This window comes from Seriola dumerili, unplaced genomic scaffold, assembly GCF_002260705.1.
Source record: "Seriola dumerili isolate Sdu_G_001 unplaced genomic scaffold, Sdu_1.0 BDQW01000073.1, whole genome shotgun sequence".
Lineage (NCBI taxonomy): Eukaryota > Metazoa > Chordata > Actinopteri > Carangiformes > Carangidae > Seriola > Seriola dumerili.
The window spans coordinates 7,759,156-7,786,588 of NW_019174328.1; the positions used below are offsets into that span (position 1 = coordinate 7,759,156).

General features: G+C 41.9%; 1 protein-coding gene across 1 annotated transcript; it reads left to right on the forward strand.

Moving 5' to 3' along the window:
* Positions 1-9,275: 9,275 nt before the first annotated feature.
* Positions 9,276-26,083, forward strand: foxn2 (forkhead box N2). The gene is made up of 6 exons (XM_022743949.1): positions 9,276-9,362; positions 19,289-19,866; positions 22,160-22,284; positions 22,545-22,594; positions 23,232-23,300; positions 24,504-26,083. The coding sequence occupies exons 2-6, from the start codon at positions 19,303-19,305 to the stop codon at positions 24,926-24,928; spliced, it is 1,233 nt and encodes a 410-aa protein (XP_022599670.1). The 5' UTR covers positions 9,276-9,362; positions 19,289-19,302; the 3' UTR covers positions 24,929-26,083.
* Positions 26,084-27,433: the final 1,350 nt, after the last annotated feature.

Below are 27,433 nucleotides of genomic sequence, written 5' to 3' on the forward strand. Positions count from 1 at the left end.
TTTAGGCTGACAAAGGAAAAAGAGAAAAAGTAATATTGCAAAATATGATGTACAGTTTCATTTCAAACATTCGTTTTTCGTTCACAAGTGTGGGCTTATTGTCATTCTCCTCAGTTTACTCAATAGACAATTGATAGAGTATTCTGTCACTTACCTGCACAGTAGCCTTTGTCCACTAGATGTCTCCTCATCTCTACCTCTGAGTATTCACTACATGCTGTTTGTAAGATGAGCATCACATGATACTTTACCTCTATCTGTCTTTTTGTCTCTATTGTCTGAGTGATGCCTCTCCTTGCTCAGTTTTTTTTTTCTCACTGATGCTAAAATATCACTTTTTTTGTTTCACATACATCTTGAATGTTCACTCCTGGCAATCACTGTAAGTTATAATTTATTTCCAGACGCCTTACCCTAGGATGCTGCCATGACAACAATGTTGTTTGTTATACTGATTGTGTCAAATTGCCAAATACATTAATGAATTATCTCCTCTCTGGTAGACTGAAACCCCAGCCCTTTTTTTTAGCAGCAATGCTGAGCTTTGTAAATATTTGCTTGTAGGATATCAATATGTGCCTGTGGTGACAACATGGTAATTAATTAGCATATATTTTGGCTGGTCTAAATGAATACTGTTCCATTAACTACCTACAGTAAATGAGCCACAATGAACTATAAAACAACCCTCCTTTACGTGGTGGCGTCCTCACAACTGATGCAATATTGTATGTTTTTATACACATTTATAGTATTTATATTTTCCATTTATGCATATGTTTTCTTTCATATTGTTTTTTTAGTGCTTTCAATCAACCCCAGGACTATCAGCAGGACCATCTGTGATTTGTTGCTTCGTGGTCATTGACCCATCTGTGAGTTTGTCTGTCTGTCTGATGAGGTTAATGTTGATTGACCTCAGGAGAGGAGTCAGCTGAGAGTCTTGTGTCGGACACTGTGTCACCCAAAACCCTTTGCTAACATCAGCAGCCATGATACTATGAAATGAAAGAGTTCTTGCTGTAGTTTTTGTCATGTGTCTTTTGTTGTTAAATCTGCAGTTATGTGGCTAGTTATCAAAGATTTGATCAACTTGATCACATTTTCTGAATGGACTTGTTTTGTCTGTGGCATTGTAAATGACAAACTACTGACATTTGTGTTCATGATGCACTATCTGTGGTCATCTGATGATAAAATGGGTGGACTCTGTGTTGCGGTGGCCAGAAGGAACATTTTTCGTCCCATCTAACATAATCTCTCCATTTAGTCTTTCTACTTGTATTTTTCAAGCTGAATCACCAGTCCTCTTAGAAAAATATTGTGAAACATACCTCTTTACTTCAGCCTGAAACACAGAGAGCTTAACTGTCAAGATCTGTTGTTTTCGACACTAATCTGTTGGAGATATGACAGTGAGGCACATGTGTTGGCTTGGTAACCAATCTAGTATCCAGTGGCAACAGAGGTCTATTGAATGCTGGGTGGCTCTGTATTGGCTGGTGTGCCCACCACTCTCCTGTGTCACAAAGTCACAGACGCACATCCATATAGCAGCTCTGAATAATGGTAGGGTTGTGTAATATTCAGCTGAGGAGTCAATATTGTGTGTGAGTGTGATTGGGGAGGGGTCATCCTAGCGCTGATATTACAAATGCTCTTTGTGTTGAACAACTTAATGTACTGACCTGCAGGTGGAAGCACTCTCTGTCTCCGTCACTTTCTCTGTTTCTTTATCAGATGCATACACACACACAAACACACACACACTCACATGCTTAAGTCCTTATTTCAAAGACCCACCATCCTTAACATGAAATACTCCATCATGAAAAGACTGGACATGTTTCAGGATTGTCTCCGTTCTTGGTCATCATTGAGTCCTATCCACATCTGAAGGCATCCACTGGGGCAGAGGCAGACACAACAGGATAAGCGTCTTTGTCTCAGACTCCTGTCTGTCAGAGACCCCCTCCACCACCACCACCACCACCACCACCACCACCCCACCACCCCCCCTCCCAGCCTCTCCTCTATTTGGGCGGCTGTTACAGAGAGGGCAGATGGCTCATTACCATAAATAGGACAGAGAGAGAGAGTGAGTGAGGGGGCCTTGCGCACCGACCAACAGGACCATGCCGCCCAAAACCAAGGAAATGGGAGGCCGTTGCTAGGAGAGAGGAAAGACAGCTTTATGGCAACACAAAGCTGATTCCCCCATCCGACCTCGTATTGCTCCCGCCCCCTCGTTCCCTGCTCTGGGGACAGAGCCTTGAATCTGCTGGTCGGGGACAGATGGTCGATGGGCCCCACTGTCTCTACAGCTGGACACAGGCTGCACCGACACAGTCGGACCTGGCAGGACTGAATCACACCTCATCCTGTCCAACGTATCAGAAGCAGGAGCAGAAAGTGCTGAAGCCCAGGCCATCAGCTAAGAATAGATCCACACTTGTTGCCCACGGGAAATGTGTGGCTGCACAATAGATGATAATATGTTAAGAATTTGTCTTTGTAGTAGTGCAATGCTCTCTCTAGGATGAAAATCATTCACTGAGGATAATCACAGGTTGTATCTTGCTTCTCTATTGTTGCTATTTAGTTTGTAAACACTTAATGGCAATGATTTAGTCAATGCTTGTATCGGGAAGTTTTGAAATGATACACCTACCTTACACAAACACACACAAAATCCCGCCATGACTCTGATGTAAATAGAACTCTGTTTTTTTTTTCAGCCACACCTCTGTTATTTTAAATCTCTATCTTCTTGCTAATCTGAACACCCCCATTTGAGTCATTGCACTTGTTTTTGACTGCTTTGTGAACTAAATGTATTCAGCCATATGTAAATAAAAAAAAGTGACCTAAAATAGGGGAAGGTGGGGTGAGGTGAAGCACTTCTTCCTATGGAAAGTATCTCATTCAAGACACCACCTCTGAAACAATAGCACATCTGCTCTCACTAGACCTCTGGTCGAAAGGGCAAGTGCAGCCAACTGTCTCACAGACAGGAAGGAGGAGAGATCAATTGAGAAAACAAGAGAGTCTAATTTAAATAAATGAAAAATGTTAGCTATAAATACTTCAGTGTGGTAATTATTGAATGGTTCCTTTGATCTGATTTGAAGCTCAGACTCAGAAATGTGTGAATTTTCTCTCATTTGCCATAATAGTTCATGTTGGATGATTAGGTTTGAGATCTTTTGCATATTGTCCATGGGGGAACAACCACTGAGCAAACTGGGGCAGGATGTTTGACAGCATCACCTTAATGTGTTGCAAGACAAAAGAGGGATGGGAAAGGAGGGAGAAAAGGACGACTAACCACAATGAAGGAAAGAAAGCGTGGCAGCAGCATGACAACTAAGCAGAATAGAGGCGGTCCTGCATCACCTAGCCATCCGCCCTGGTTGCATAGGAACACGAGGGCCATGCCTACCCTGCAGACACACTCCTTTTCCTCTCTCCTCTGACACACTTCATTACCCAGTGCTCAGCCAGGCACAGAGAGGCACTGCACCACTTTCTTAACACTACGGCCGTGTGCCCGCTCACAGCCCAGCAGCCAGGCTCCCCACAGACCAGGGCAGGGTATACACTGCCCCTCAGGCACCAGGTCACAGTCACTTTATATGCATAGTGCAGAAACAACACTGGGAGGTCTCTACATGTATCATGTAAGCAGTGGGTCCCAACCTTTTTTTTTATGTCAGACATATGCCCACAGTCCTGTTAGATGAACCCATACCCTTCATTGATGCCACCCATCATGTTCCAAATGTGTGTTTGTTGTGGATATAATTATGGATGTTACAATGTTTTCTCATACTGTACTGTCAATATTTAGGTCAGTTTTGTTACGTTTGGATTGGCACTGCCAGTACAGGCAGAAGCTGGACATTTCAGCCATTTACTTTCAGCTAACAATTTAAACCATTTATCCCTTACTTTTAGCTAACTATTTCAAACATTTATCCTTTACTTTTGGCTATTTCAACCATATAGGCATATGCATTACTTTTAGCTAACTGTTAGCTTTAAGCTAACTACACTTTTCTGCTCACTTGCACTATTTGCCTAAGGTTTTTAACATTGTTCAGATATTATAACTGACTCAATATGTGGATATAAATGTTCATATGAATCAAATTGTAAATTACATTTTTGTCAAATCAGTGTACCCCTGGTTGGAAATCAGTAATACTTGAAGTAACCCTACACCAACATGTGGTTTTGTGGAAGTTCATAGCTCTGTCAGATTGTGAATTTGAGTGCATATTACTTTTCATCTGGCTATGATCATTTTATACTGTACAGAGAAGTCTAAAATTATAACTCATATTACCAAACAGTAGCCAGAATCATTAATGTGCTGTAAACACATGAGAAAGCAGAACACACACTTATTCACCCTGCTGGAGAACACTAGCAATCCCTCATACGTGTCATAGCCCACTACGGAGCTGGTAGTGCCAGACAACACTGCTGGGCACAAGACCACCATTGTCCCACAAGATAAAGTGCGCTTGTGACCAAGGCAAGGCGGGGAGGACCAGATGCTGTGAAAAGATAAGGGAGTGTCAAAGAACAAAGCTTTTGGTGTTGTGTTGTTGTTTACAGTGAATTCATCAGTCAAATGTTTCTACAGACGTCACGACTGCGCATCGCTGATGGAGCATTTTACATCGTAGGTAAATGTCAGAGTGGGATGTCTTCCCTCTATCTTCTTCCTGCTTCAGAGTTAATTGACTACAAGTGTTCATTTGCCTGAAAGGAGCAGTCATTAAGGTTGAATAACAAAATTTAGCTTGGCAATAGAACAGTCAGGGATCAATAGGTTAATTCAATTGCCCCTGCATGTGGTGTATTGTATAGCAGGGCCATTTGAAGGCCTTTATGAGGGAGTCATGCAGTTTTAGTGTGCTTAAAAGTGCAGAGATAGCATGGATATTGGTCCATAAAGAGAGAAAGGAGCACTACTGAAAGCAATGAAATAAAAAAAGACCAAAGTTCAGTGCTGTGTGTTTGGTGACAACTAAGTTACAGATGAGTGAAAAGGAAGTCTGCCCTTGACTTGTTACAGTCAAACTGCTGTCATTGTAGTCAATAGGAGCTTTTAAGACACTGTAACAATGCATCATCATTTGTTTATGACAGGTTACATCAGGTACATTGTAAGTAGTCCATTACCCAGCCCATTTATAATTCATGTTTATCAATTTCTTTGGTGTAGTGGAGGCTTAAAGCAAGAGTGACTCAAGAAGAGACGCTCTCTTACTAACTGTGCACAGACATTTGGGGGGCCCAGTGTCACATCTTGCAAAGTGGGCAAGCATGTCTAGCTACGCCCCTGGATTGGCCCTTTGAAATGATTAAAACCAGCCCTTTTGCTAATATCTCTGTTGCTGAGTGAATGGGTTTTGTCTTAATTACAATGACAATTAATTGTTTACTGAGTGCAGATTACAGAAGAGGACAAATAAAAACAAAAAAATAACTGCTAAGCGGTTAGTTACACAGTCCTGTCTCATTAAACAGTTGAGTTCTTTTTCATTACGCCTTAGTAAAATTTAATTTACTGTCCTTAGTTCATGCTGGTAAGCTTAATCCTTCGCTGGAACAAATTGACACTTGGGCCTGTTTATACAAGCGTTTGCCCAATCTAACCTGAACAAATAGACTGAATCAATACAGAATTACAGGATATTTGCTTGACTGTTGAAAAGATCATTCCTCTGCCCTACATGTTGAGCATTTTATTGCCTGTGCATTAAAGGAGGCACTTATCAGCTGACAGATAACAGACAATCAGCACACTGCTGACACAATTCATGAGACCCGGTTAGCAGAAAGGACTGTCAAACAAAGGCTCCTGTAGGCAAACACACTCTTCAGCTGAGGATAACTGTAGGCAAAATCTGGGACAACCTCTCGGGAAAAGAAACCTGAAGAACAAAGAAAGTGTTGCATTTGAAAGAAGCTGACCACGCCTGGTTGCTCTGCTGACAGTTAGAGGGCATATACGCTTAACAGTTACACTATTTTCACTGCAAAGATGTGAAGTTAGCCTGTGAGTATATAATAAGGAATACTTAAAGGTAAAAAAAATAGGATGTCTGTGGAGCTTGTTTTATGCTCTCTCCTTAAACAGTGGTTTGGTCCTTCTAGAGCAATTAAGTCTGGACTGGTCTTTACGCAGCAGGCAGCCTCTGGCAGCTTCACAGACAGCTGCATTCTCCTCCTGGAGAGAATGCAAATACTACCTGTTTAACCAACAACCACCCTGACCATACTTATCTAGGAAAATTAAATACCATCAAGTCTCAGTGCGTGTGTGTGCGCATGCGTCTGTGTGTGTTTCTGCAAGTATATCTATGCATGTGTGTTAGGACACTTTATGTCACAATTCTCTCGATGGCTCCTCTTCCACTTCGCATTTCAAAGGAGGTTCAAACTAATTAGCTCAGGGTGGTGCTTGTCTGTTCGTCCCATAACAACCGCAGGTGATTGTTTCAACATCAGTGACAGTATGTAGTACACTCTATAATGTCCTCACCTATCCAAGGTAGCTACATAAAGTGGAACTAACCAAAGTTCCAAAGCGTGCATACTGTTAAATATTTTGGGGACCATCATAGTCCTTTATGTCATGAGGAATCCCAGAATGCATTCTTATCATCTTTACAACAGCCCCTTGTTCTAAATGTGTGTGAGAGAGAAAGCAGGACAAAGGAAGAGGTAGAGATACAGCACCTGAATGTTTCTAACGAATATGCTAAATTTATTATTCAGTGCATGTTTGTGTGACAGAGAAATAGAGATAAAAAGAGAGACTACTTTGAACCTAGACTATACCTGTTATCCTGCTCAGTGCTTTGACGGCGCGTTTCTTATGGAATGTGATTCATCTTTACATTTTTTCACCTGGGTATCAAAGTGTCAGCGTTTGTGTTCCCACTCCACAAACCAAAGCTATAGGTGAAATGAGAAAAAAGGAAACAGAGCGAGAACAACAACACCAAGAGGACAGATTGAATGAAGAGCAGCATACAAACAAGCATTGTCACTAATAGAGACTTTTATGAGCTCCAGACCTGCTGAAATGGAGTGGCGTGCGTGTGCGGCAGCTCTTATCGGCTCGCTGGCAGTAAGGGCGGGTGAGAGCTTCCACACTTGTGCTCTGTAAAAATGGTCTGATTCATTTTCCACATGAGAGGGTCTCACTGGGGCGGCATCAGACCAGTCAGTCCACACAGATTTATGTCCCATTAAAGCAGCAGGCCTCCTGACCGCTATGCCACCATAGGCTGGCTGCGAAGACATACTGCACCCTCATTCATGCTCGGTCACTACTCTCCATCACAGGCTAGCTTCCTCATTGTTCATCCCTTCATCAGTACCACTTTTACTGCCTCACATGAACTCCTCTCATAGTCTGTAATCCTACTATTCTTCACCTCACTCCCTTTGATACAAAGCGAGCTGTTTACTGTAACTATTCCCACCCATTGTTACATTAACACAGTTGTCACAAAGACTTTTTTGTTATTCTTTCATGTTACTGAAAGGATAACCCCTAAAGTCCCTCATCAGCACCTTAGGCAGACAACATTTTATATGGTCCAGGAAATGCTCCAGTACCATTATGAACATCTCTGATGGTGGTCAGTGGGGCATGTTGTTTTAGCCTAACAGTTTTACAATCAGATTAGCACCATTGCAGGCACACAGACTAATGGGTCTGTATTTTCAAGGCATCTTCAATCAGCTGTTTCCCTGGTGATTAATGCATCTTGTTCTCCTCTCTCTCATTTGCTAGCTTTGCAACTTAATCATCCCTGGGAGTGATACTGGAAGGAAAAATGGGGCAGAGTCTATGCTGCTTGCTGTCCCTAAGAATAGCTCACTGTTCATGAAAACCATGCCACAGCAATCTGAGCAAAGGCCCAGAAAAACATGAATGAATGAATGAATGAATGAATGAATGAATTAAATGGTATCTAGAATGCTCTGCTACCATAAATCACTTTAAACATTTCCTTGTTTGATAAATTAATATTACCACATGTGTAGGCATAAAACACAAAATACTTCACAACGTACCAAAACAAACAAGAAAAACAAGGGACTCCATGAAGTAACATTAATGTTAAATTCAATGCCACAGATTAACAAATACACTTGACACAAAGTAGACTCTGACACAAAACTGCTACTATGCCACTGTAAAGCCTGTTTGTCCAGTTGAAAGACAGGGGGGAAAAAAACAGGGTGTGCATCAACACCAGTGCAGAAGTATTTACTACAGCACTGCTGTGTGGCAGGTATCTGGGTTTATACACAGTAAAAGCAAACACAGAGGCTATTAGATCAGTCCACAGAGAGCTACTCAGTGTACGCTTATGAAATGGAGTGGCTGAGATGAGTAAGGTATCACCATTATGTGAAAGTTGCAGTTTGGTGTGAAGTCAGTTGGCCAGTAAAGCTGCACTCAACAGATAGTCTGGAAGAGACACAAAACCAACCTGCTGGCTTTCCTAGAGTACACTTTTGGCTTTAAAAAAACACATCCGTACACTCATGTAAATAACAGATATGTGCAATTTTTACTTTTCACTCATGTACATGGAATGAATTTTATCTATTGGGAAAAGAACATAATTGTGCTTTTCTTTCCCTTCCCATTTTTTTTCTTTGCTTTGTCCAAATGCTCAGGCATCACACAGCATGTGTCTGTTGTGTATCTACATGTCACGTTTGCTCCTTCAATCATCGTTTACTCTAGGAGGGGCCCTGTGTGAGGGTCCACTATCGTCACGATGCTGGGTGTGGTGACACATCCTTTCTCTCCGCCCCGAGGTGTTTGTGTAGCCCAAATAACGCGGGAATGTATGTGTTTGGGAACCGTCCTGTTTGATCATTCACAAATTGTATTAATTTATAATTAATCCCAATACTATTTCACTATCAGTGATACCTTATTATTCAATCAATCTGTTAAAAACAATAAAAAACCCACAACCCTCCTCCAGATTACGTTACAAGCAGCTGGCGATAGAAGTGAAAGCACATTGCACGATGCAAAATAGGATGGCGTGCGCGTTCGCGGAGCTCCTGCGCTGCGGCAGTTGCCAGGGGAGATAGGAGGGGAGGGGTTTTGATTGGTTGAAGTGGGCCTGTTGCCATGACGACGGCAAGGGGTTTGGTAGCGTTGCCGTGCGGTGTGTGATCTGCGCGCTGCGTGTATGGAGGAAGCAGCTGCTGATCTGATCTCTGACATTGTGTGAGACAGACATCTGAATAAACTGCGCACAGACGTGTCTTTAAACATACCGCACCGAGGCACGCCGTGCATGATTGTAAGTATTTGATCGTTTTCTTTTATTTTGTTTTTTAATTCACAGCAATGAAATTGTGTTCGGCAGACACGGATTGTGTTTCGGAACAAGCTAAAAGTAAATGTGGTCAAGTGACTTTGCTTAGAGCAGCCAGCATGGCAGATCAAGCGACAGCATGTGGCCACAGCTAGCTAATGTTAACGTTACTTCTCTCTGTTCTCCGGACTCGAAGCTCGAAGAGTGGAGAGGGATATTTACAGCACCGACGGATGGTTATCGTTAGATATATGAACATAGACCTGCTGTAATATTCTAGATAGTTAAAATGTTATGCTAACGCTAGCAGTAGATTTACCTTCACTGACCCACCGAGCGAACGCTAACGCTACTTTGTCTCACGCTTGTGCTGGGTGAGCTAACGTAGGTAACGTTACAGATAGTGAACTTACTCCAATTAAAAGCTAAACAAAATGTAACGAACTAAGCGGACATGAGATACTTCGTAACGACTCTTGTGTGTCGGGAAGTGTTGTGCAATTCTCTACGTCGTTACGTGTAACTTTGTATTCCTCATTGTGTTGCTGGTTGTGCCTGCTTGTGAATGTAGTCTTGAGACCGTGGTGTTTTAATGCCACAGTATCTCTAGCATTAGCTACAGAGCATATTAGTTTTCTTTGCTAACAGCGCTTTCAGTTTATCTTTTCCACTCGCTAAGTCCCAGTGTTTCATTTAATGTCTTTGGTCATCGCGTGGTTTCCCAAGTCGTAGTAGACAACGATATTAAATCAATTTTTGTTGGTGTTCGTTCAAGACACACATCTTCCCCTCTTACGTATAAATAGTTGAATATTTCATGGTATATATTGGCGATACCAGAGGTTGGGAGGCTACACTGGCTAGCTGAGCACATGATGTAATGGATTATCACAAGATTGTCCCAGATACAGAGTGCTCTACAAACAATGTCAGAGTGTAGGAAAAATATCTCTGTTTAATCCAGTTGGATAGAGTTTGTGTGTTGTTGTTATTGAGTACATCTTCATATACTTTGTTATTCCACGTGTCTGCCCTTGTAGTCTCTGTACCTGCTACCTGTCAGTGTGGTGTTTACTGGGCAGGACAAACCTCATCTAAATTTCAGTTGTGTGCACTGAGGTTTCTGTGTATGTTTGGAAAAAGTGATGGAAAAATATATTTTCCTTTTTTGAGGTTATGACATTAATATAGACTGACATTCCTTTCTTTCTTTTTACTTGACAGTTGTTAAAGCCCTGGTGGTAAATAGACGACAAAGACAACAGGAGCTTAAGGGACAGAAACAGACAAAAAGAAACAGATGTTGTCAGTTTGCCATTATTTTATTGCCAAGATCTCCCTGGTCATATTGTAGGTCAAACCATCTGTTGTCTTTGCTGTTGTTTGTGGTCATAGCATGTATCCACTCCTGTACATGTTGGTATGTACAGAAGGCTCTGAAGGGTAAGTACTTTTGCCTCCCAGAATAGAAGAGGGTCTGCTAACTTTACTGACATTCATTTCTATAAATAAGACTTGTCGTAAGCCAGTGATACAGTTATTGCTGACGTGAAATGGCTTGAATAACTACAAGGAACTGATATATTGTTAGTTGAGTTGAATTATCGTTAGTTGTCATAAGGTTATTTGAATTGCTTGAATAGGCCTCTAAGACACTGTTGTTACCACAGGTAGCTGTACTCTATGGTTTGATGTTCTTTTGTACCTCAGTAAGAGGTGAAGTCCAGGTGAAATAGGAGGCAGACTGCCAAGTGTTTGTGAATATTCTGTTCTTTTCTTATGGTCTGCTCAGAGTCAAATGCTTTAGCTGATGATAACTTGAAAATGAAATTTTCAACCAATCGACATTTCAATTGCTTACATGAGTCATAGTATCATTTGTTGTTTTTGTCATAATCCTGACGGTAAACCCTGGGGTATTGGCCTGCTTGTTCATTTCATTCAGTAATTTCATTAGATAAGATCAACTTGACTTTTTTGTTCTTATTTAACATTTTTCAAATGAGTAATGCCCAGGTAGTTACACACTTTAGTGTTGTGACTATAATAATAGAGGTTTCATTTCACATTATTGGGATATTTTACACCAGATGAGCACAGTAGTAGACACAAAAGTATCAAATACATCTTGAGCTTCTCTTAAACTCTTGAGAGTGCCACTCTTCATTTTTACAAGTTGGTAAACACACTGGTGTCACTTTTCTGAGAAGCTGCTCTTTTGTACTGTACTGGTGACAGAACGGGAGGATGCATGATAACAATGAAGCAATGTGACAAAAGAGACCACCAGAGCACCAAGCACTTTTATCAAGTGTATTTCAACACTTTATATCCTATGTTTTCCTGTTCAGTCATCACAACACCCTGAATATAATGTATAAACATTTTAATAAGGCAGCGGCTTGGCGAGAGTGGCACAGAAACTGCAGTTGAAAATGGTGGTGTTGCCATGTAATCAGTCTTATCACAGAATTGTGTACTCTGAACCAGAGTAAAGGATAAGTTGCGTCCTCTAAAATCCACCATGTTGTCTGTAGATATCTGAGTGACTGTGGTTTTAAATTCATTACAAAAGCTGACCCATGTGGAAACCTCTGTGATTGCTTAACACAGTCAAAACCTGGTTTCTCATGGATTGGCTGAACAGAAAAGATCAGAGATTTATAACTTGTTATTCTCTGAAAACCCAGTAATTACCAAGTCATTTGTGACTTTGATTTTACTTACTGGTTTAAATGGTTGGATTAGTGTAGAGGTTGAATAATTCGATGATTGTCAGAAGAGGGAAGTTGACAGTGTTCGTTCATTTGAGGTAACTGTTTTCCCATTATTATGTTGTTTTGTGTGAATTGTAGTGTTTCAAAGTTGAAAATAGTTTAAACAACATATGTTGTGAAGGAAATTAAAGTAAACAAGCTTTGCTACTCTTGTTTAAGTAGTATATATTTTTTAAATGATCAGCCAAAGAAAGTCTTTATATTCTGTTGTTTTTATAAAGAAGATGCTTATTTCCTTCTACCCCCAATTATGACGGCCTAGGTTGCTAAATGGAACAATCGCAGTCACCAGTCAGTGAGCTTCAGCTCTGACGGCTAATGTTGGTATGTCTAGCTTGTGGAGGTGACTCCCTCATGCAGTTTTGTGTTTCATCACCTGCTCACAGCCCATGTGTGTTTTTGAAGGAGGGACGTCCCCAGGAGTACGTGATCTTCTGTTGTCTCGGGTCTGTGACATTCTGCTGATCAAACAGAGGTGGTGACTGTGAATTTGAGATGCAAATGTAAAACGCCCTTAGAGACAAGTTGCTGCCTCCCTTCTTTAGTGTTCTCTGGTCATGATTTTGTTTTCCTGTCCTGTTCACATGATCAACTTATCTGTTTTTTTGTGATGTTTCACATCATTTAGCATCTCCCGAGAGATCAGGGCAGAACTAAATGGCATCTATTTTTAACCCATAAGCTTTCCACTTAACAGCTGTCACTATTTTACAAACTGGGGTGAACTTATTGTAGTTAATGTCATGACATCAATAAAGAGACAGAACTGGTTGAGATTTGGTTCTGCAAATCTAAAAATACCCAGTTTCCAGTTATTGTTTTTTATCTCTTGATTGGTCACAGTGATTATGTACTGTGACTGTGAATGTTTTGAGCTTCTATCTCAGTTTTTTCCTCTTCAAGCCTGCCCCTGTGTGTGTGCGAGAAGTTGCATATGGGCAATGTGTATATTCCTGTTGTGACGCCTCTCCCTCTACTCCAGTTATTGTTTTACATTTCTTGATTGGTCACAGTGGGTGTGCACTACCCCCTCCTTCTCTTCCCTGCCCCACTCTAACCCCCTGACTGTCCCTGTGCCTGCCTCATTTCTAATGGGGTGGACTCAAGACGCAGCCCATTAGGGCCCGCCTCATTGAAAGCAACACTGATGTGACCGTTTCCTTGATTGAGAGAAAGGAAGAGGGAAGCACGGCTGTGTGTCCTGTGACACAATGGGTCTTTGTCTTGTCACCCCTGGCTGAATTAACAGGATTTATTTAATTGACGACAGAATGACAACAACTACCAGCTTGTGTGCAGATGATCAGGATCTTCTTAGATATGGAGGAGGATTGTGTTGTCAGTTTACCAAAATTTTAGAACCAGCGTCATCTGAGGTGCCACGGAACGCAACCAACTGAGTGTTCAATTGTAAAACAATATCGTCGTTAGAACAGCACTGGTTAGGAGTTCGTAAACTCATGTATCATAAACTCATGTATCATACTCTGTTATTTGAATGAGAGTTAAATACTGGGCTCTGTACAGCTCAAAAGTACAAAGCTCCATTTACTAGAACATGTCTCGAGCTTTGGTATTTTTAAAAGTTTGGCATATTCATCAGATCACCATGGTGATTTATTGACAAAAAAAGAGTTTGTTGAGAAATTAAGCTAAAATGAAAGTAAACTTAATTTGAGCTGAGGCTGTAACAGATGTCATGCACTTGTATGGCACCAAAAATGTGAATTCATTCTTTATAAATTAAATAAATTGGGTGGTTCCTCTGATTTCACCTAGTTGCTGTATTTATTGCAACTAATTTGTAGAATGTTGTATGATTAAAGTTAATAGTGGGTATCTGATCTCACTTTTTTTGTAGCACTGCACATTAATGCTTTTCAAGGACCCATTTGTTTATATGAAAAAAAGGTTTTTGTAGAAAAAATATGTTTATACTCAAAAAACTGAGGTACTAAAATAAGGCAGCATTCTGGTTTTATATTCATACTAAATAAGAAAAAAATAAATTGTACACAGTCCTAATAACACTGTAAGAGAGTTACACCAAAAAGCTTTTTGTATCTTGTTATCCAAAAAAATTAATATTTATTGAAACTGCTCATGTTGCATGACCAAAATACATAGCCAACCCTTCACTGCTGCCAGAGGAAGACTTGTTGCCTGTCCTCATGTTATATCACTGCTACTTACTGCATGTATGCATTTTTGTTGATTTTTACTCACTTCAGAAGCCTCAGTAAATATTTCACCCCAGTTTCACAAAGCAAAGTACTTCCCCCTGTCTTCATGCTGCTCTCTCTAGGTTTTTGTGGAAGCTGTTGGACAAAAATACTTATGATGGAGTTTGTTTTAATTCAGGATGCAGGGCCTCACTGGTGGTTCCTGTGTTTCTTGTAGTATCTACATGGAATGTAATCTCTCAAAGAGCACATTCCTGTAAGGGCTTATGTTGAAACTTCAACTAAGCTCCAGAAATATATATTATTCATTTATTAGGATTTATTTGGACAGTAGTGTACAGAAGCAAATTGGCAATTAGGGCTGATCTTTGGTATTTGAAAGTATATGAGGTTGTTGCTTATGTTGATTGGCGGTGTTTGTTTGTACACTAAACTTACAGCCACATGACCCAAGAGATAAGGTTTCAGTGTTGGCTGGGGGAAGGCATGTACTTTGGAAGGCCTCACCTCTGTTGACAGTCAAAGTGCAGTACTGTGTGCCTGAGTTTGAAAACTCTGTGTGAAGCTAATGTCTCCGATGAACACCGCAATCATTACCCATTGTTTTGTTTGCTTGTTTTTCCCTAACTGTTAGGTGATTGCATCAGCTTGGGTGTTTGTCAGCAGTCTATAAGCTACATGCTGGTGGAATTCATAGATTGCCAAAGTAAATACTGCCGCTTCAATAAATGCCACCTCGCTGCTCGAGTCCACTGTTTTGGTGTAGAACGAGCCTAACTGTCTCTGTGTGAAGTCTGAATTTGTTTTCTGAGAATGAACTTCCTCAACAGGCAGGAGGTGTTTCCTTCCCTCCCGGTCCTCTGTTTGAAACTGTGAGGTGAATACTGAACACTTCTGAAACATGACTAGAGCAAAAACAACTGCTCCTTTGTACGAGCTGAGTGTGGGGCCAATTGTGATGCTTTGTGCGAGCTTTTTCTTTTGCTTTCACCTTGGACACCGAGTAGGTCGTTTTAATCCATTGAGTAGTTTTATTTAAAAATGAATCCTTTGGATGAGCTTTAACAGTAGCCTGATTAGCCTTCACAATAATGGCTGCTTTATTTGTTATGGCATAATTTGACCCTCCCATAAAAATAAAAGACTGCTACTTGGCTACCTTGCTCTGGAACAGCCTCTTTCTCTCTCTCCCTGTCTCTCCCACTCTAACTCAGCCCCCCTTTGTCTCATTCACAGTTTTAGAGCTCCAGCCAGACTGGGTAGTCACCTAAATATCAGTTAGGGTTTCAAATAACAGCCCTTGCCATGGGGCTGTGCGACACACCTTTGTGTATCTATTACAGAGGTGTAACTGGTTTGTGTCAACTGGTTTATTTCTTGTGAGGAGGGTGTGGTGTGAGTACGTCAAGGCAGTTGCATAAATTATCTCTAGAGTTTTGTTCTGAAATCTTGTTCTGTTTATTACATGGAAATGGTGTAATCTTTTTAATTTTGCTTGATAAAAAAGGTTTTTGGTGCCTGGGGCACGTATCATAAAAGTATGCCTTAATGGCACTCATTCAGTCGTGCCATGACGTCCAGGTTGGCTGTGGCCTTTCTCACTGCTCTTTGTCAGACAGGTTTGTGGAGAACAGCAGCAGACTGCTGGCCTCAGCATTTTCCGCCTGTATTGATCTCCCCACATTAGCTCTCTCTTCATGCACAGACATGAGCACAATTGCTTCCCTTACAACATTGGCTGCCGTGGCAACTGAGTCCTGATCGTGAGATTCGCTCCCAGAAAACATCTCAAACCAGAACCTCTTCATTTTGATGCCGCTATCATCTCCTTTACATTCCCCCGTACAAATATGACACATCAACGGCTTGATTTGCCACTTAAAGCTATCTCCATATGTCTTTGTGTATTTTTGAATAGGCTAAGTGCTTAACAGGATAAAAGAGCAGTTTGAAAGGGGGGGAAATGTGCCTTGGCACCTGCTGTTAGTGCCTGCCTGTTTGCACATGAATATGATGAGGCTGGCGGTGCGCTGGGCTATTTTAACTTGCAGATGAGCCATCAGGTCAGTACCATTGCAGCTTTGGTGTATTTTCAAGGATGAGTTGCAGTCAACAGGCCAGTCCGGCTTATTAGCTCCCTCTCCCCGCTCCTCTCTTTGCACACTAGCGTCCCATTATTCATCGCATTCCCAGCCGCCTCTCTTTGATGCCTTTTCATAAGAGCAATGATAACTGCGATCATTGCAACAGCAGTGGTAATTGACCAGCTGCAATCATGGTAAAACACTTCCTGTGTTTGGCTTGATGCAAGGCAGCTCTCTCATCCGTCCACCCCGCCTCTGTTGATATTCAAATGATGGGTCTTCTGGAGGAACTACTCAAAAGAGGATAAGCGCTCTCTGGCACCCAAGGGCCCAGCTGAGAGGTCAGGACTGTGGAGATGGACTAAGGTGAAGCTCTCTTGTGCTTTCGAGGTTAATCAGTAGTCTGACTCTTTACCCAGGCCATGACCTCTTTTCATTGCCCAGCCTCAAAAGTTCACAGGCAGTCATATGACCACACCTTTTAGTCAAATGAAGACTTGATTCAGTTAAGGCCACACCTGTGTTAGCTTGTGGTTCATTGTGAGTTACATGTTCGTCATGGGGATGCATTGGGTAACACAGTGATGGATCTAGACTTGACTCACAATCTCACAAAGAACAGCCCAAATTAGGGCTTCATAGTCTGTCTGTCAGCTACATTATCTTCCATTTAACTATATCTTGAACCAGCCCACCCACCCTCGCTCACCCTGTCTGTCTTTCTCCCATCGGCACAAATATATTAACGCTTTGTAAAAATCTGCTGCTAACTGTACCTAAACATGGAATTATAAAAGGGCACACACAGCTACATATAGTCCGAAATGGTTTTCGGAAGGAGAAATGACAATTTCCTCCAAAACTGTAGACTTGTCTTTCTGCTTGGTCCCCTCTCTATTTGTAAATTCATTCAGAGTATGAAGCTGTCAAGGAATATCTTTTTGTGTTTTGGTCTCTTGAGCAGAGATTTTCTTTAAACACAAATGGGCAGTTCTCTCGCTGCCTGACATTTCTCATTGCTCCACTTTGCTGAGAGCTGTGATTCATCCTAGACTAAGGATAACTTACATAGCCTACCTCACTACCTATTGAGTCTCAGCTGTCTCTCTATCTCTCTCTGTCTTCCTCTCAGTCTCTTGGTTTCTCTTTCAGTGTTTTTGTCTTGCTCTCCTTCCGTGAAAAGGATTTCCCTATTGTTATGTGTCTTCCTATGTTTGCTGTGCCTGTCCCTTTGCATTTGGCCTGGAAAGCTCTTTGACTTACTTTCTTTTCACTGGTGATCAGAATTACAGACCTACATGTGGTAGACAAGGACATTTCAATGGTGCGCTGACAAATTGAAACACAGACAATTAGAGGATTGAATGGGAGAACACCATGTCACCTAAGAACAGTCAGAAAGTATGCATTTAAGGCTGAAGTGATCATGACCCTAGATTTAGAAGTCACTCTGTCGGCCTGCTGTATGCGTCTCCCCCTCATTGAGACTTGGTCATTTTGTAAATCCCCCTCCTGTCCTCGCTGACTGGCTTTGACAAACTGATTTGTGGTGTGTGTGTCTGTGTGTGTGTGTGTGCGCGCGCACACTCCTTCTCCTGTCTTGCCCACCGTGCAAACACTCATGAGTTTGACCCAATTCTTATCTTATCCCAGAAATGAAAAGATATGCCTATTTCCCGCACTCTCTGCGCCTATACCTATCCAACCTACCAAACCCTTACTCTCTTCTCAGTCTGGATCCAGAGAATCCAGGACCACCCCAGAACCCGGGACATCTGGTGTCCACACACGGGTGCAGCAGGAGTATTCTGTTACGGGGTGGCTGCCCAGCGGCCCAGCCAGCATGGATTACTTATTTTCCTACTGACTCTTGTTTGTGGGATTTCTGCTCTTAATTGAAGGGACCGAATGGTTGTCATGGTGACACCCAGGACATAAAGCTCGTTGTGAGCTGAGCCAAAGAGTGATCTCTTTGTGCTTTTGGCCTCACAAAGTACTGTGCAAGACCATAGCAAAAAAGCTGTAATAGTGCAGGTGTCTTTGGCAATTTCAGGTGATACCTGGACATATCTCCCTTTCTGTCTGTGCCAGTATTTAGAATCATTTCTCTTTGTATAACTTGGTACATTAGGTGGAACTAAAACTTCTCCAACAGTGCTGTTGTATTAGATGACATGCTCCACCTGAGCTCATGTAAAAAAAAAAAAAGTGCCATTGTCTTATTAAAAAGGGTACTTGGGTGGAATTGGTTAATGATACAGGGCTGCTGGCAATATTGAATTTCCTAGTGCTGTTAAATGACAACTTCAGGGGCTGTAGCCTCTTCACTCTACTTTGTGTGTGACAAATGAGTCTTGATCCTGGCTGAATGCAGATCAGTCAGTAAGAGCCATCCACTCTGTAAGACGGAGGCCTTCCACTCATTCCTGCAGTTGTTGGATGGTTTCATGCTCATTTACACATAACGAGCAGCTGGGTCTTGTCTCAAACGAGGTGGGCGTCGAGGAGTGGAGCCTTAAGTCGGTTCAGTTGCTTGAGAGGACCTCCTCAAAGCTCCTCGGCTGGAGTCAAGAGGGGGGGGGTGAGCCTCTCTGTCCTCGCCAGGCGTGGAGGAGAGGGGCAATGAGCAGGTCAGGAAATGCAATAGAGGCAGACAGGCACAGCTACAGGGGGTGTGCCCTCAGGGGAAACTTAAGAAAACAAGGCCAACGCTTGGAAGAGCACATCATTCCAATGTGCCACATCCAGTTATTTCATTACAACTTTGTTTTGAAATCAAGTCGACATCAAAACTGTGATTTTATCTCTGTGTGTAAGCTGCTCAACATTAACAACCTCTCTTTCTCCCCCTCTCTCTCTCTCTCCAGACCTCTTTGATTTAATGGGTCCAATCATTGGGATGTCACCAGATAAGAAAACGGAAATTCCGGGTATGCAAGAGGAGCGGACGGGGCTCAGAGGTGTTTGTGGAGTAGGAACACTGCCTGAGGCGGAGTGTGCGTCCAGTCCGCTGGCAACCAGCGTGGATCGCACTGGAGGTACAGAAGATGAGGAGCTCACCAACCTCAACTGGCTCCACGAGAACCTGCTTCAGAACTTCACCTTGGGGGGTCCTGAAGCTCAGCCCAGTGGCAGCCCCCTTTTCGACATAGAGGGAGACTACGGGCCCGGCCAGGGCCCCTCATCCTCCTCCTCATCCTCGTCGCACAGCAGAGGCAGGGAGCGGGACTCGTTGAAGTCTAAGCCCCCTTTCTCATTTTCTCTGCTCATCTACATGGCCATTGAGCAGTCTCCCAGCAAGTCTTTGCCTGTTAAAGAAATCTATGGCTGGATTCTTGAGCACTTCCCTTATTTCTCCAATGCTCCCACTGGATGGAAGAACTCAGTTCGTCACAACTTGTCCCTGAACAAATGCTTCCGCAAGGTTGAAAGGAGTTTGGGAAAGGTAGGTTTGCAAACTGTGTCCTAACTTTCATACACTTAACTGCACAGTTGAAAAGTATGCCTCTTGAAACTGTCGTCATCAATATGCATTGATGATATGATATGCAAATTTCCATAGGTCAAAATCTGTCTGCTTTGTTTAGCAAAACAGTGACAGTGTAAGAGTGTGAAGCTGCAGTGTGGCTCGTGTGACAGTGGCCGGGACTGTAACACCACTGCAGGAACCTCTGACTCTGCTGCGATAAGGGTGGAATCCAGTCAAGGTCACAGATACTCCGTCAGAGGAAATGCAAACACAGCACACTAAGATAGGACTTTATCTCCTGAACCACTACAAGGTAGTGCAACTGTTTTAGCCGAGGAGAGATGCATCCCACAGTTTGAAACCTCAATGTCATGCAGCGAGAAGGAAGCAAACGTGACATAAAGTACAGACATGAGTTTGTAGGAGGAATCTTTGTCAGTCTAGTTCTGCCAGAATTATGTTTTACACATGCTCAATTGTATTTGTGTTCCTTTTTATAGAAAGGAAAACAAAATGGAGAAGTTGGCCTTCTCATATGCACATGCTTTCGACTAATGGTTAAACACATGCTGCATATCCTGCACAAACATTCTTGTGAAATAAATAGGATATGAGTAAAACGTTTGTTGTGAAATTGTGAATTTACTTTCTTATGGTTGCATTTCCATGTAGCTTTCCAGCCTTTTTGTGTGGAAACAATGTGGTGAGGAGCAGAAAAGGGAGGAAGTGCTTGTTTGAAGACATGACTGGCTTTAAAGCCCCTGGTTTCAAATGTTATGTATTTCTATTTAACATTGATATTCATGATTGAATAAGATAACACTCAAAGTTAAACCTTTTTTTTTTTTAATATATATATATATATATGAAGAGTTTAATACTCAGCTAATCTGCTTTATCAGGACTGTGGGGGTGTGGTTTGATGATATTTGAGTGATAGTATCATAAACAAACACCTCCAGGAGTACCTGTGTCAGACCTACACAGCAACCTAATTTGCATGTTACTATAACTGATCCGGGGAGTGACACGATGGTAGCCATATTGAGCTTCAGTGTGAGTTCAGACTTGTGACCGGCAGAGCCCGTGGTGCCAAGGCTGTGCCTGGCGAAGACCCGATATTTTGCCACAACGGGAGGGGATGGTGGTTAGCACTCGGTGAGTGGCAACATGGTGCGGCGCAGGCCGCTCAGCGTGCAGGTGCACAGCGTGAGCCCTTCGTCTGCTGAGAGACCAGCACCAGTTTCACATGACACACTGGCTGGTGGTTTCCGTTACCATGGAGACATTTCCTTCTTCCTGCATCAGGGCTGGTTGGTAATCTGAGTCAAGGTTATTCTCCTCCCCTCCCCTCCCTCCCGCACTCCCTCACTCCCTCACTCTATTCTCCTCCCAGACTGGGCAAGAATACGCCGCCATCAGATAAAGTGACAGTTAACACACTCCCGCACACATCACCAACAGACAAATTCATTCGTCGCACAGTGCTGTGGAGCAATTATTTCCTTCTTCAGTTGAAGCTGTTAAGGAATTCTTTCATATGCATTTGCTATTTTCCACTGTTTTGTTTACGACATAGTGATCCTCTCACAACTATTTCTTTGAAGTTTTTCCTTTTTGTGCAAAATGAATGAGAACGACTTGCATTAATGAAATGTGACACATCACTATGCTGACTTCAGTGCGTCACAGATTTTGTCAGTGGAGAGAATTTTCTGAATGCAAGCCCTTCCACAAAAAAACCCCAAAACCATCTGTGCATCATTTTGACGGATTTAAAAATAGAATTTTGCCACAAGGAGTTTATTTTTTTTAAATATTAAAACAATGAGAATATCTTGTGTAAAAGGTGCTGTGAAGGTTATTGTTGAAAAAGAGTTTGCATAGAGGTGAGAAGTGTAGGAGTGCACTCAAAAGATAGTGAGAAAAATTGCAAGCTAGCAGCGTGAATATAAACAATGCAGGATTCAACATAATCAAAAATTCTGCTTTGCCATTGTATTATATGTTATAAACACTGTACTTAAACATGACTTTTGTTTGTTTACAAGAAAACTCTTGGATTTTGTTTAAATATAATCAGAGAACCAATGAGAATAATTTCTGGTGGAACTTATGGCTGCTCTTTAACACATTTGTTTAATGATCAGGAATCAAGAAAAGGATATACAAACTTCTAGATTTAACGTAAATCAAATTCCTTTCACAGTTTGTTGCCACAAGTTTCTTACTTTGGGTGCAGACGTTTGACTGTCCCTCTTTCCCACAGGCCAATGGAAAAGGTTCTCTGTGGTGTGTGGACCCCGAGTACCGCCCCAACCTGATCCAAGCCCTTAAGAAGCAGCACTTCCCTGCCGCACATGCCTTCTGCACACCACCCGCCTCCCCACCCAGGTAAACCCCCATCAGTCAGTGAATTATCAACTTGTATTGGCACATCAGCTCTGTCTGTATTCAAATATTATTATTGTATTAAAATTTTTATTATTGTATTTAAATTTTAGTGAAAAGGGTTTCTGTTTTATTCTGGTGGCCTGTATTTCTCTTAATTTGACATTTAGTTCCTTGAAATAACTGAAAGATCTGGATTTTCTTTACTGTTCCTTTGCGAACGCGACATCTGACCCTTCTTGTCTTTTGTTTACCTTCCACAGTGCCTCCTCACCCCCTCGCCATCTCTTTCTACAAGGCTGCTCATTCAAAGGTGAGACATGTCTGTTTTTAAATTTGGATGTACAATAAAAGCTGCCTGCCGTGCAAGAATCTGCAGATGTCTAGAAAATCCAATCAGTGCAGTTTTTTTTTAGCTTGTGTTTGTGCAGTATTTTGATTGTGTTGCCGTTGCACATTTCAGTCCCAGAACATTCAGCATCACTGTGCTTTTTACCTTCAACTCTTGGTTTGATTTGTTGCTTTCAAGTCATTGATGCCTCATGTAGACCATAATGTTGAAAACTCCCAGTTGACGTCTCAGCCTCCTCTCTCCCCCCTCTGCCTCTTGGATTTGTAACCTTGACGACAGGCAGAGGTTCTGCCGGTGCTGAGTGTCGTGCACTCAGTCGCACTGTAATCATTAATAATTTAGAGCCCCAGAAGTGAGCTATGAGGCTTTTAGACACTTTGTCAGGTCTGAAAAGATCGGATGCACTCTCAATATCAGTGGCTAGAAATGATCCTCTGGTTTGTTTTGGTGAATCTGCATACCCAGTCCATTCAGTAAACACTGTCTCTAGTTTAAAATTACTGAAGGAGCCCTGTCCTCCCAGTCCTAGTATAGATGCCATGCTACCATGCTTTCACACCTTAGGACTGACCATCGTGCATGTTCTCTCCTCTTCCAGAGTCTGACATTGATGCTGCCACTGCCATGATGCTCTTAAACTCTGCCCCCGGGCACCACGTTGACCCATGTAAGAGAATCCACAAGCAGCCATACTTTCACCTGTTCTTCCACCTCTTTGTGTCCTACCCCTGACATACCACCCTGTCATTGCTTAAATCTTCTTTTATTTTGTGTGCTTTTATTTGTTATGTCTACGTCACCCGTTCTTATAAGCAAAACCTTGGTTCTTGAGCAGGAAAAGTTTCAAGAACATTACTTGTACTTGATTGCAAACAATTTTTCCTGTATAAATTCTTTCAAACACGTATTGAAGGAATAGTTTGACATTTGGGAAATACTACAGTTAGCAGCTGGTTAGCTTATCTTAGCACAAAGAAGGAGATGGGGAAACAGCTTGCCTGGCTCTGTGCAAAGGTGAAGAAATCCACCTAGCTATAAAGCTCACTACGTAACATGTCATATGATGTTTTTTTTTAATCTGTACAAAACCTGAAGTCTTACAACAATTCTCTGTTTTACGGGGGCGGGGTTACTTGCCTGACAGGAAGTTACTTGTCCAAAAAATCTCATCTAACTAAGTATATCCCAACATGCTGAACTTTATCCTGCGATTGATTCTAAAATGTTTTTAGAGAATATTACGGCAGCTAAAGGCAGTCTCAGAGAGTGTTGTGAAAGTACATGATCTTTCTACATGGTAAATTGTTAATTTCATGTGTTTTTAGACTTAAGATGTTTTTTAAATCAAAGTTATGTTATTGCTGTTATCGCTTACACTTCAGATGAGATTAGACTTTATTTAGCCTGTACTTAGTTCATTTGCTTCATTGTCTGCAGAAGCCCCCTGAAGACCATTTAGTGTGAGTGGGTTCTGCTAATATTTGTACTTTCCTCATCCGTGTTGATTCTGCTTTAACATGCATGCAGCAAGATATTTTTAAATCAGGTTTTCCCATTTGGGCCAAGGCTGATCTTAGTTCTGCTTTATACTATAAACAAAACAGGCTAAAGCCACAGTGTGTAGCGCACTGTGTCTGATTTCTGCTTTTTCTGCAGGAGAAAAACAATATTTTACTGTGCAGTTACATTAGGATTCACCTACTGTCAGTCACAACCTGCTTTAGGGCAATTAAAGTAAGACACTTACCCCGCTTTAGTCTGCTAAATTTGTTTTGTTTTGACTATATTGGTCATGCACTAACAAGCCTCGAAGAAAACTTTTACATTTGAATGCGGATTAATCACTCTGTCCATCTTCTGCTCTCCTCAGGCAATTCTGACAGCCCACTGGACCTCTCCAGACCTGACTCCGTTCTGGTGAGCAGTGATCCAAAGCAGGACCACAATTACAGCAGCGTAGCTCTACAGCGCTGCTCTTCCCGCTCGTCCTCCTCGTCTCTTTCCTCCCTGGACGAAGGAGGCTGCGACCGCAGGCAGTCCCGCCGCGCCGGCAGCGAGGGCTTCCACAGCGACGAGGACTCCGACCTCTGGGACGAAAGGGGCGTCCACCAGACTTCTAGACGTCCACCCGCCATCAAGTGGCCTGCAGGCAAGAGGGCGCGACGTGAGGTCAAGCCAGAGTTGGATGAGGAGCTGAAGGAAGCCGCTGGCTCCTTGCTGCACCTTGCTGGTATACGCAGCTGCACGGAGGGCTCCAAACGTACTGTCAAGAGCACAAAACTTAACAGGAAATGAAGATTTTTTTTTTTTTTGTCCCCCATCAGACTCCGGACCCTGTGAACCCTAACCTCTGACCCCTGATCGTCTGTCCCAGTGTGCCTCCTTCTCCTTATCTGATCGTTCATTGGCCATTTTGAGCCTTTTCTTTTTGTTTGGGAATATCCCTGTCCAACAACACAAATGGCAATAGTATCGTTCACACAGGAGAACAAAGCCATATAGAGACTTTTGTAACTCGGGGGTAACTGCTGGGGGTGGGTGTTTGGGCTATGGAGAACCATTAAGATACCTATCCAAAATGACCTGCCTGCTTCTGTTGGATTGGGAGATTATGATTCAAGAATTTTTTTTTTTTTTTTCTCTGAAAGACAAAATGGGAAAAGCTGAAGGTTTTATAACTCAAAGCGTTGCATGCTTCCTCCTCAAACCTGTATCCTCTTCCAAGTGAATCTATTTATGAAGCGAATGAGTGCATGTTTGTAACAGACAAAATCTAACCTCCTGGTGTTATCAGTTCTCCTTTTTGTGCTAAAGAAGAAAATGCCACTGTTTTGAAAGGAATTCTTGCTCCATTAATCCTCTTGTAAGAGAGATGCAATAATTAATCCACAACCTTTAGACATTTATTTCATGGTGGCGTTTTTCAGAGTTGAGTATGCTAGTTAAACTTTACAATTAAGAGAATGAATGGAGTAGTATTATGATCTTGTTTTGCGATAAACTTATTACACACGAGCTCTGACTCTATTTCAGGATTAGCAAGATGTGGAAATAGTATTACTCTGCCACTGCCAAATTTAGTTGCAAAGTTAGCTATACTACTTTGCTCACATCTGTATGGCCATTACTGTGCCATATAAACGAAAGCTGTTTTCATTTCTTTTCTTTTTTCTTTTTTTAATCCACTGCTCATCCTGTCAGTCCCCTTCATTCATCAGTGTGTTTTTTGACATTTATTGTGCAGATACAGAACATATATTCACATGTTTGGTGACGGCCTATGCAAAGTGAACATCTGCCATGCATTGCCAGATGTTCACTGTGTGTTCATAGGTAATCCTCCATAGATTTTTATTTTATTTTTGTGGGGGTGTGTGTGTGTGTGTGCGCGCGCGCGTGTGTGTGTGTGTATCATAGTGCATGTCGACTTCAGCCTAAACCTGAGATGACGGTCACGACAAAAAAAAAAAAAAAAAAAGACTTTGAAATGGTGAGACTACTTTCTTCTGCTGACAAAGTAGTCATTCTACTCTTGAATACGATTGGTGTACTGACAGATCTCCTCGCTACAGCTGTTAGTGTAGGGCTGCTTTGTAATCTGCTTGCTTCTGGTCCTTTTGAATGCAGAGCTGGTTAATGGTCAGAAGCAGGAGTGGACAGTTAATTACAACAGCTTCTTGCTCCATTATTTGGGTTTTCAGTTTGATTATACCTCTGTGTGTTCTCCTTGATTTTAAAAGTCTTTTTGTTTTTTTGTTTTTTTTTAAGTTTTAGCTAATTTTCTGCTGGCTGATCCTGTGGCCTAGTTCACTAACAATTTGAGGGAAGGTGTGTCTGTTTTGGTTCAAATAAATGAAAGATCCAGACATTAGAGCATATTCAAGTGCAAAGAAGGAGAAGGGAACAAGACAGTAATGGCCAGAGAGAAGTGAACTTTGTATGTGTAAGCGCTCACAGGCGAGATGGTGAAGACCTGTGCTGCTGCTCATATGTCGTGCCCTCGGTTCTGGCTGGCCACTGGTGTTTTTCGTTCTTCCTTCTAGAACAAAATCAGGAAGTGCACGATCTCTTCTCAAGCTGTGAAATGGAGTGTTTATTGCCAGTTGATTGCATGCAGTTCACTGAGGGGAAGTTGCGAGCCACTTGTGTAAAAAGGCCAATATTCTCATTTGAACTTTTAAAAAGGCTGCACACTCGCAGCGCACAATACAACGTAGCATGGAACCGCACAAGGCTAACAAACTGAAAATGATATAATTTCTTCCCACTGTACTAGATCACATTGTGTCACAGTGACTGTTAGTATAGCACGCATGCTCAGTGCCAAACATTTTCTTGTGCCACTGATGTAAAACTGCAAAGGGCCATAGTCACTATATTCCCCTGCTGCCACAATGTAAATGTGATTTAGAGCGACAATGCCCTAGTTTTCTGAATCATCCCTAACAGGAAATGGGAGAGGACTCTGGTCAGTACAGTGACTTAACCAATCATTTTGGTCTATCTTTAGAGCGGGAACTGTTCTTACCAGAGTAAGCTTCAGTTCTCAGAAGTAATACTTGCATACACTGGTCTTGTTTAGCTGTGAAAAAAAAGAACAAATTATTGTTCATTAATCATCATCTTATTTATGACATTAATTTATGGGATTATTGAATGCATACTCTATCAAACACTGGTCATTTGAAAGAAGTGACTGGGCACATTTATTTTTCTCCCTCTGTGAACTCCTCTTAATAAGTATTTTTGTTTTCCTCCTTGTTTATTTTACAGCAATACATTTTTTTTCCTTTCACTATG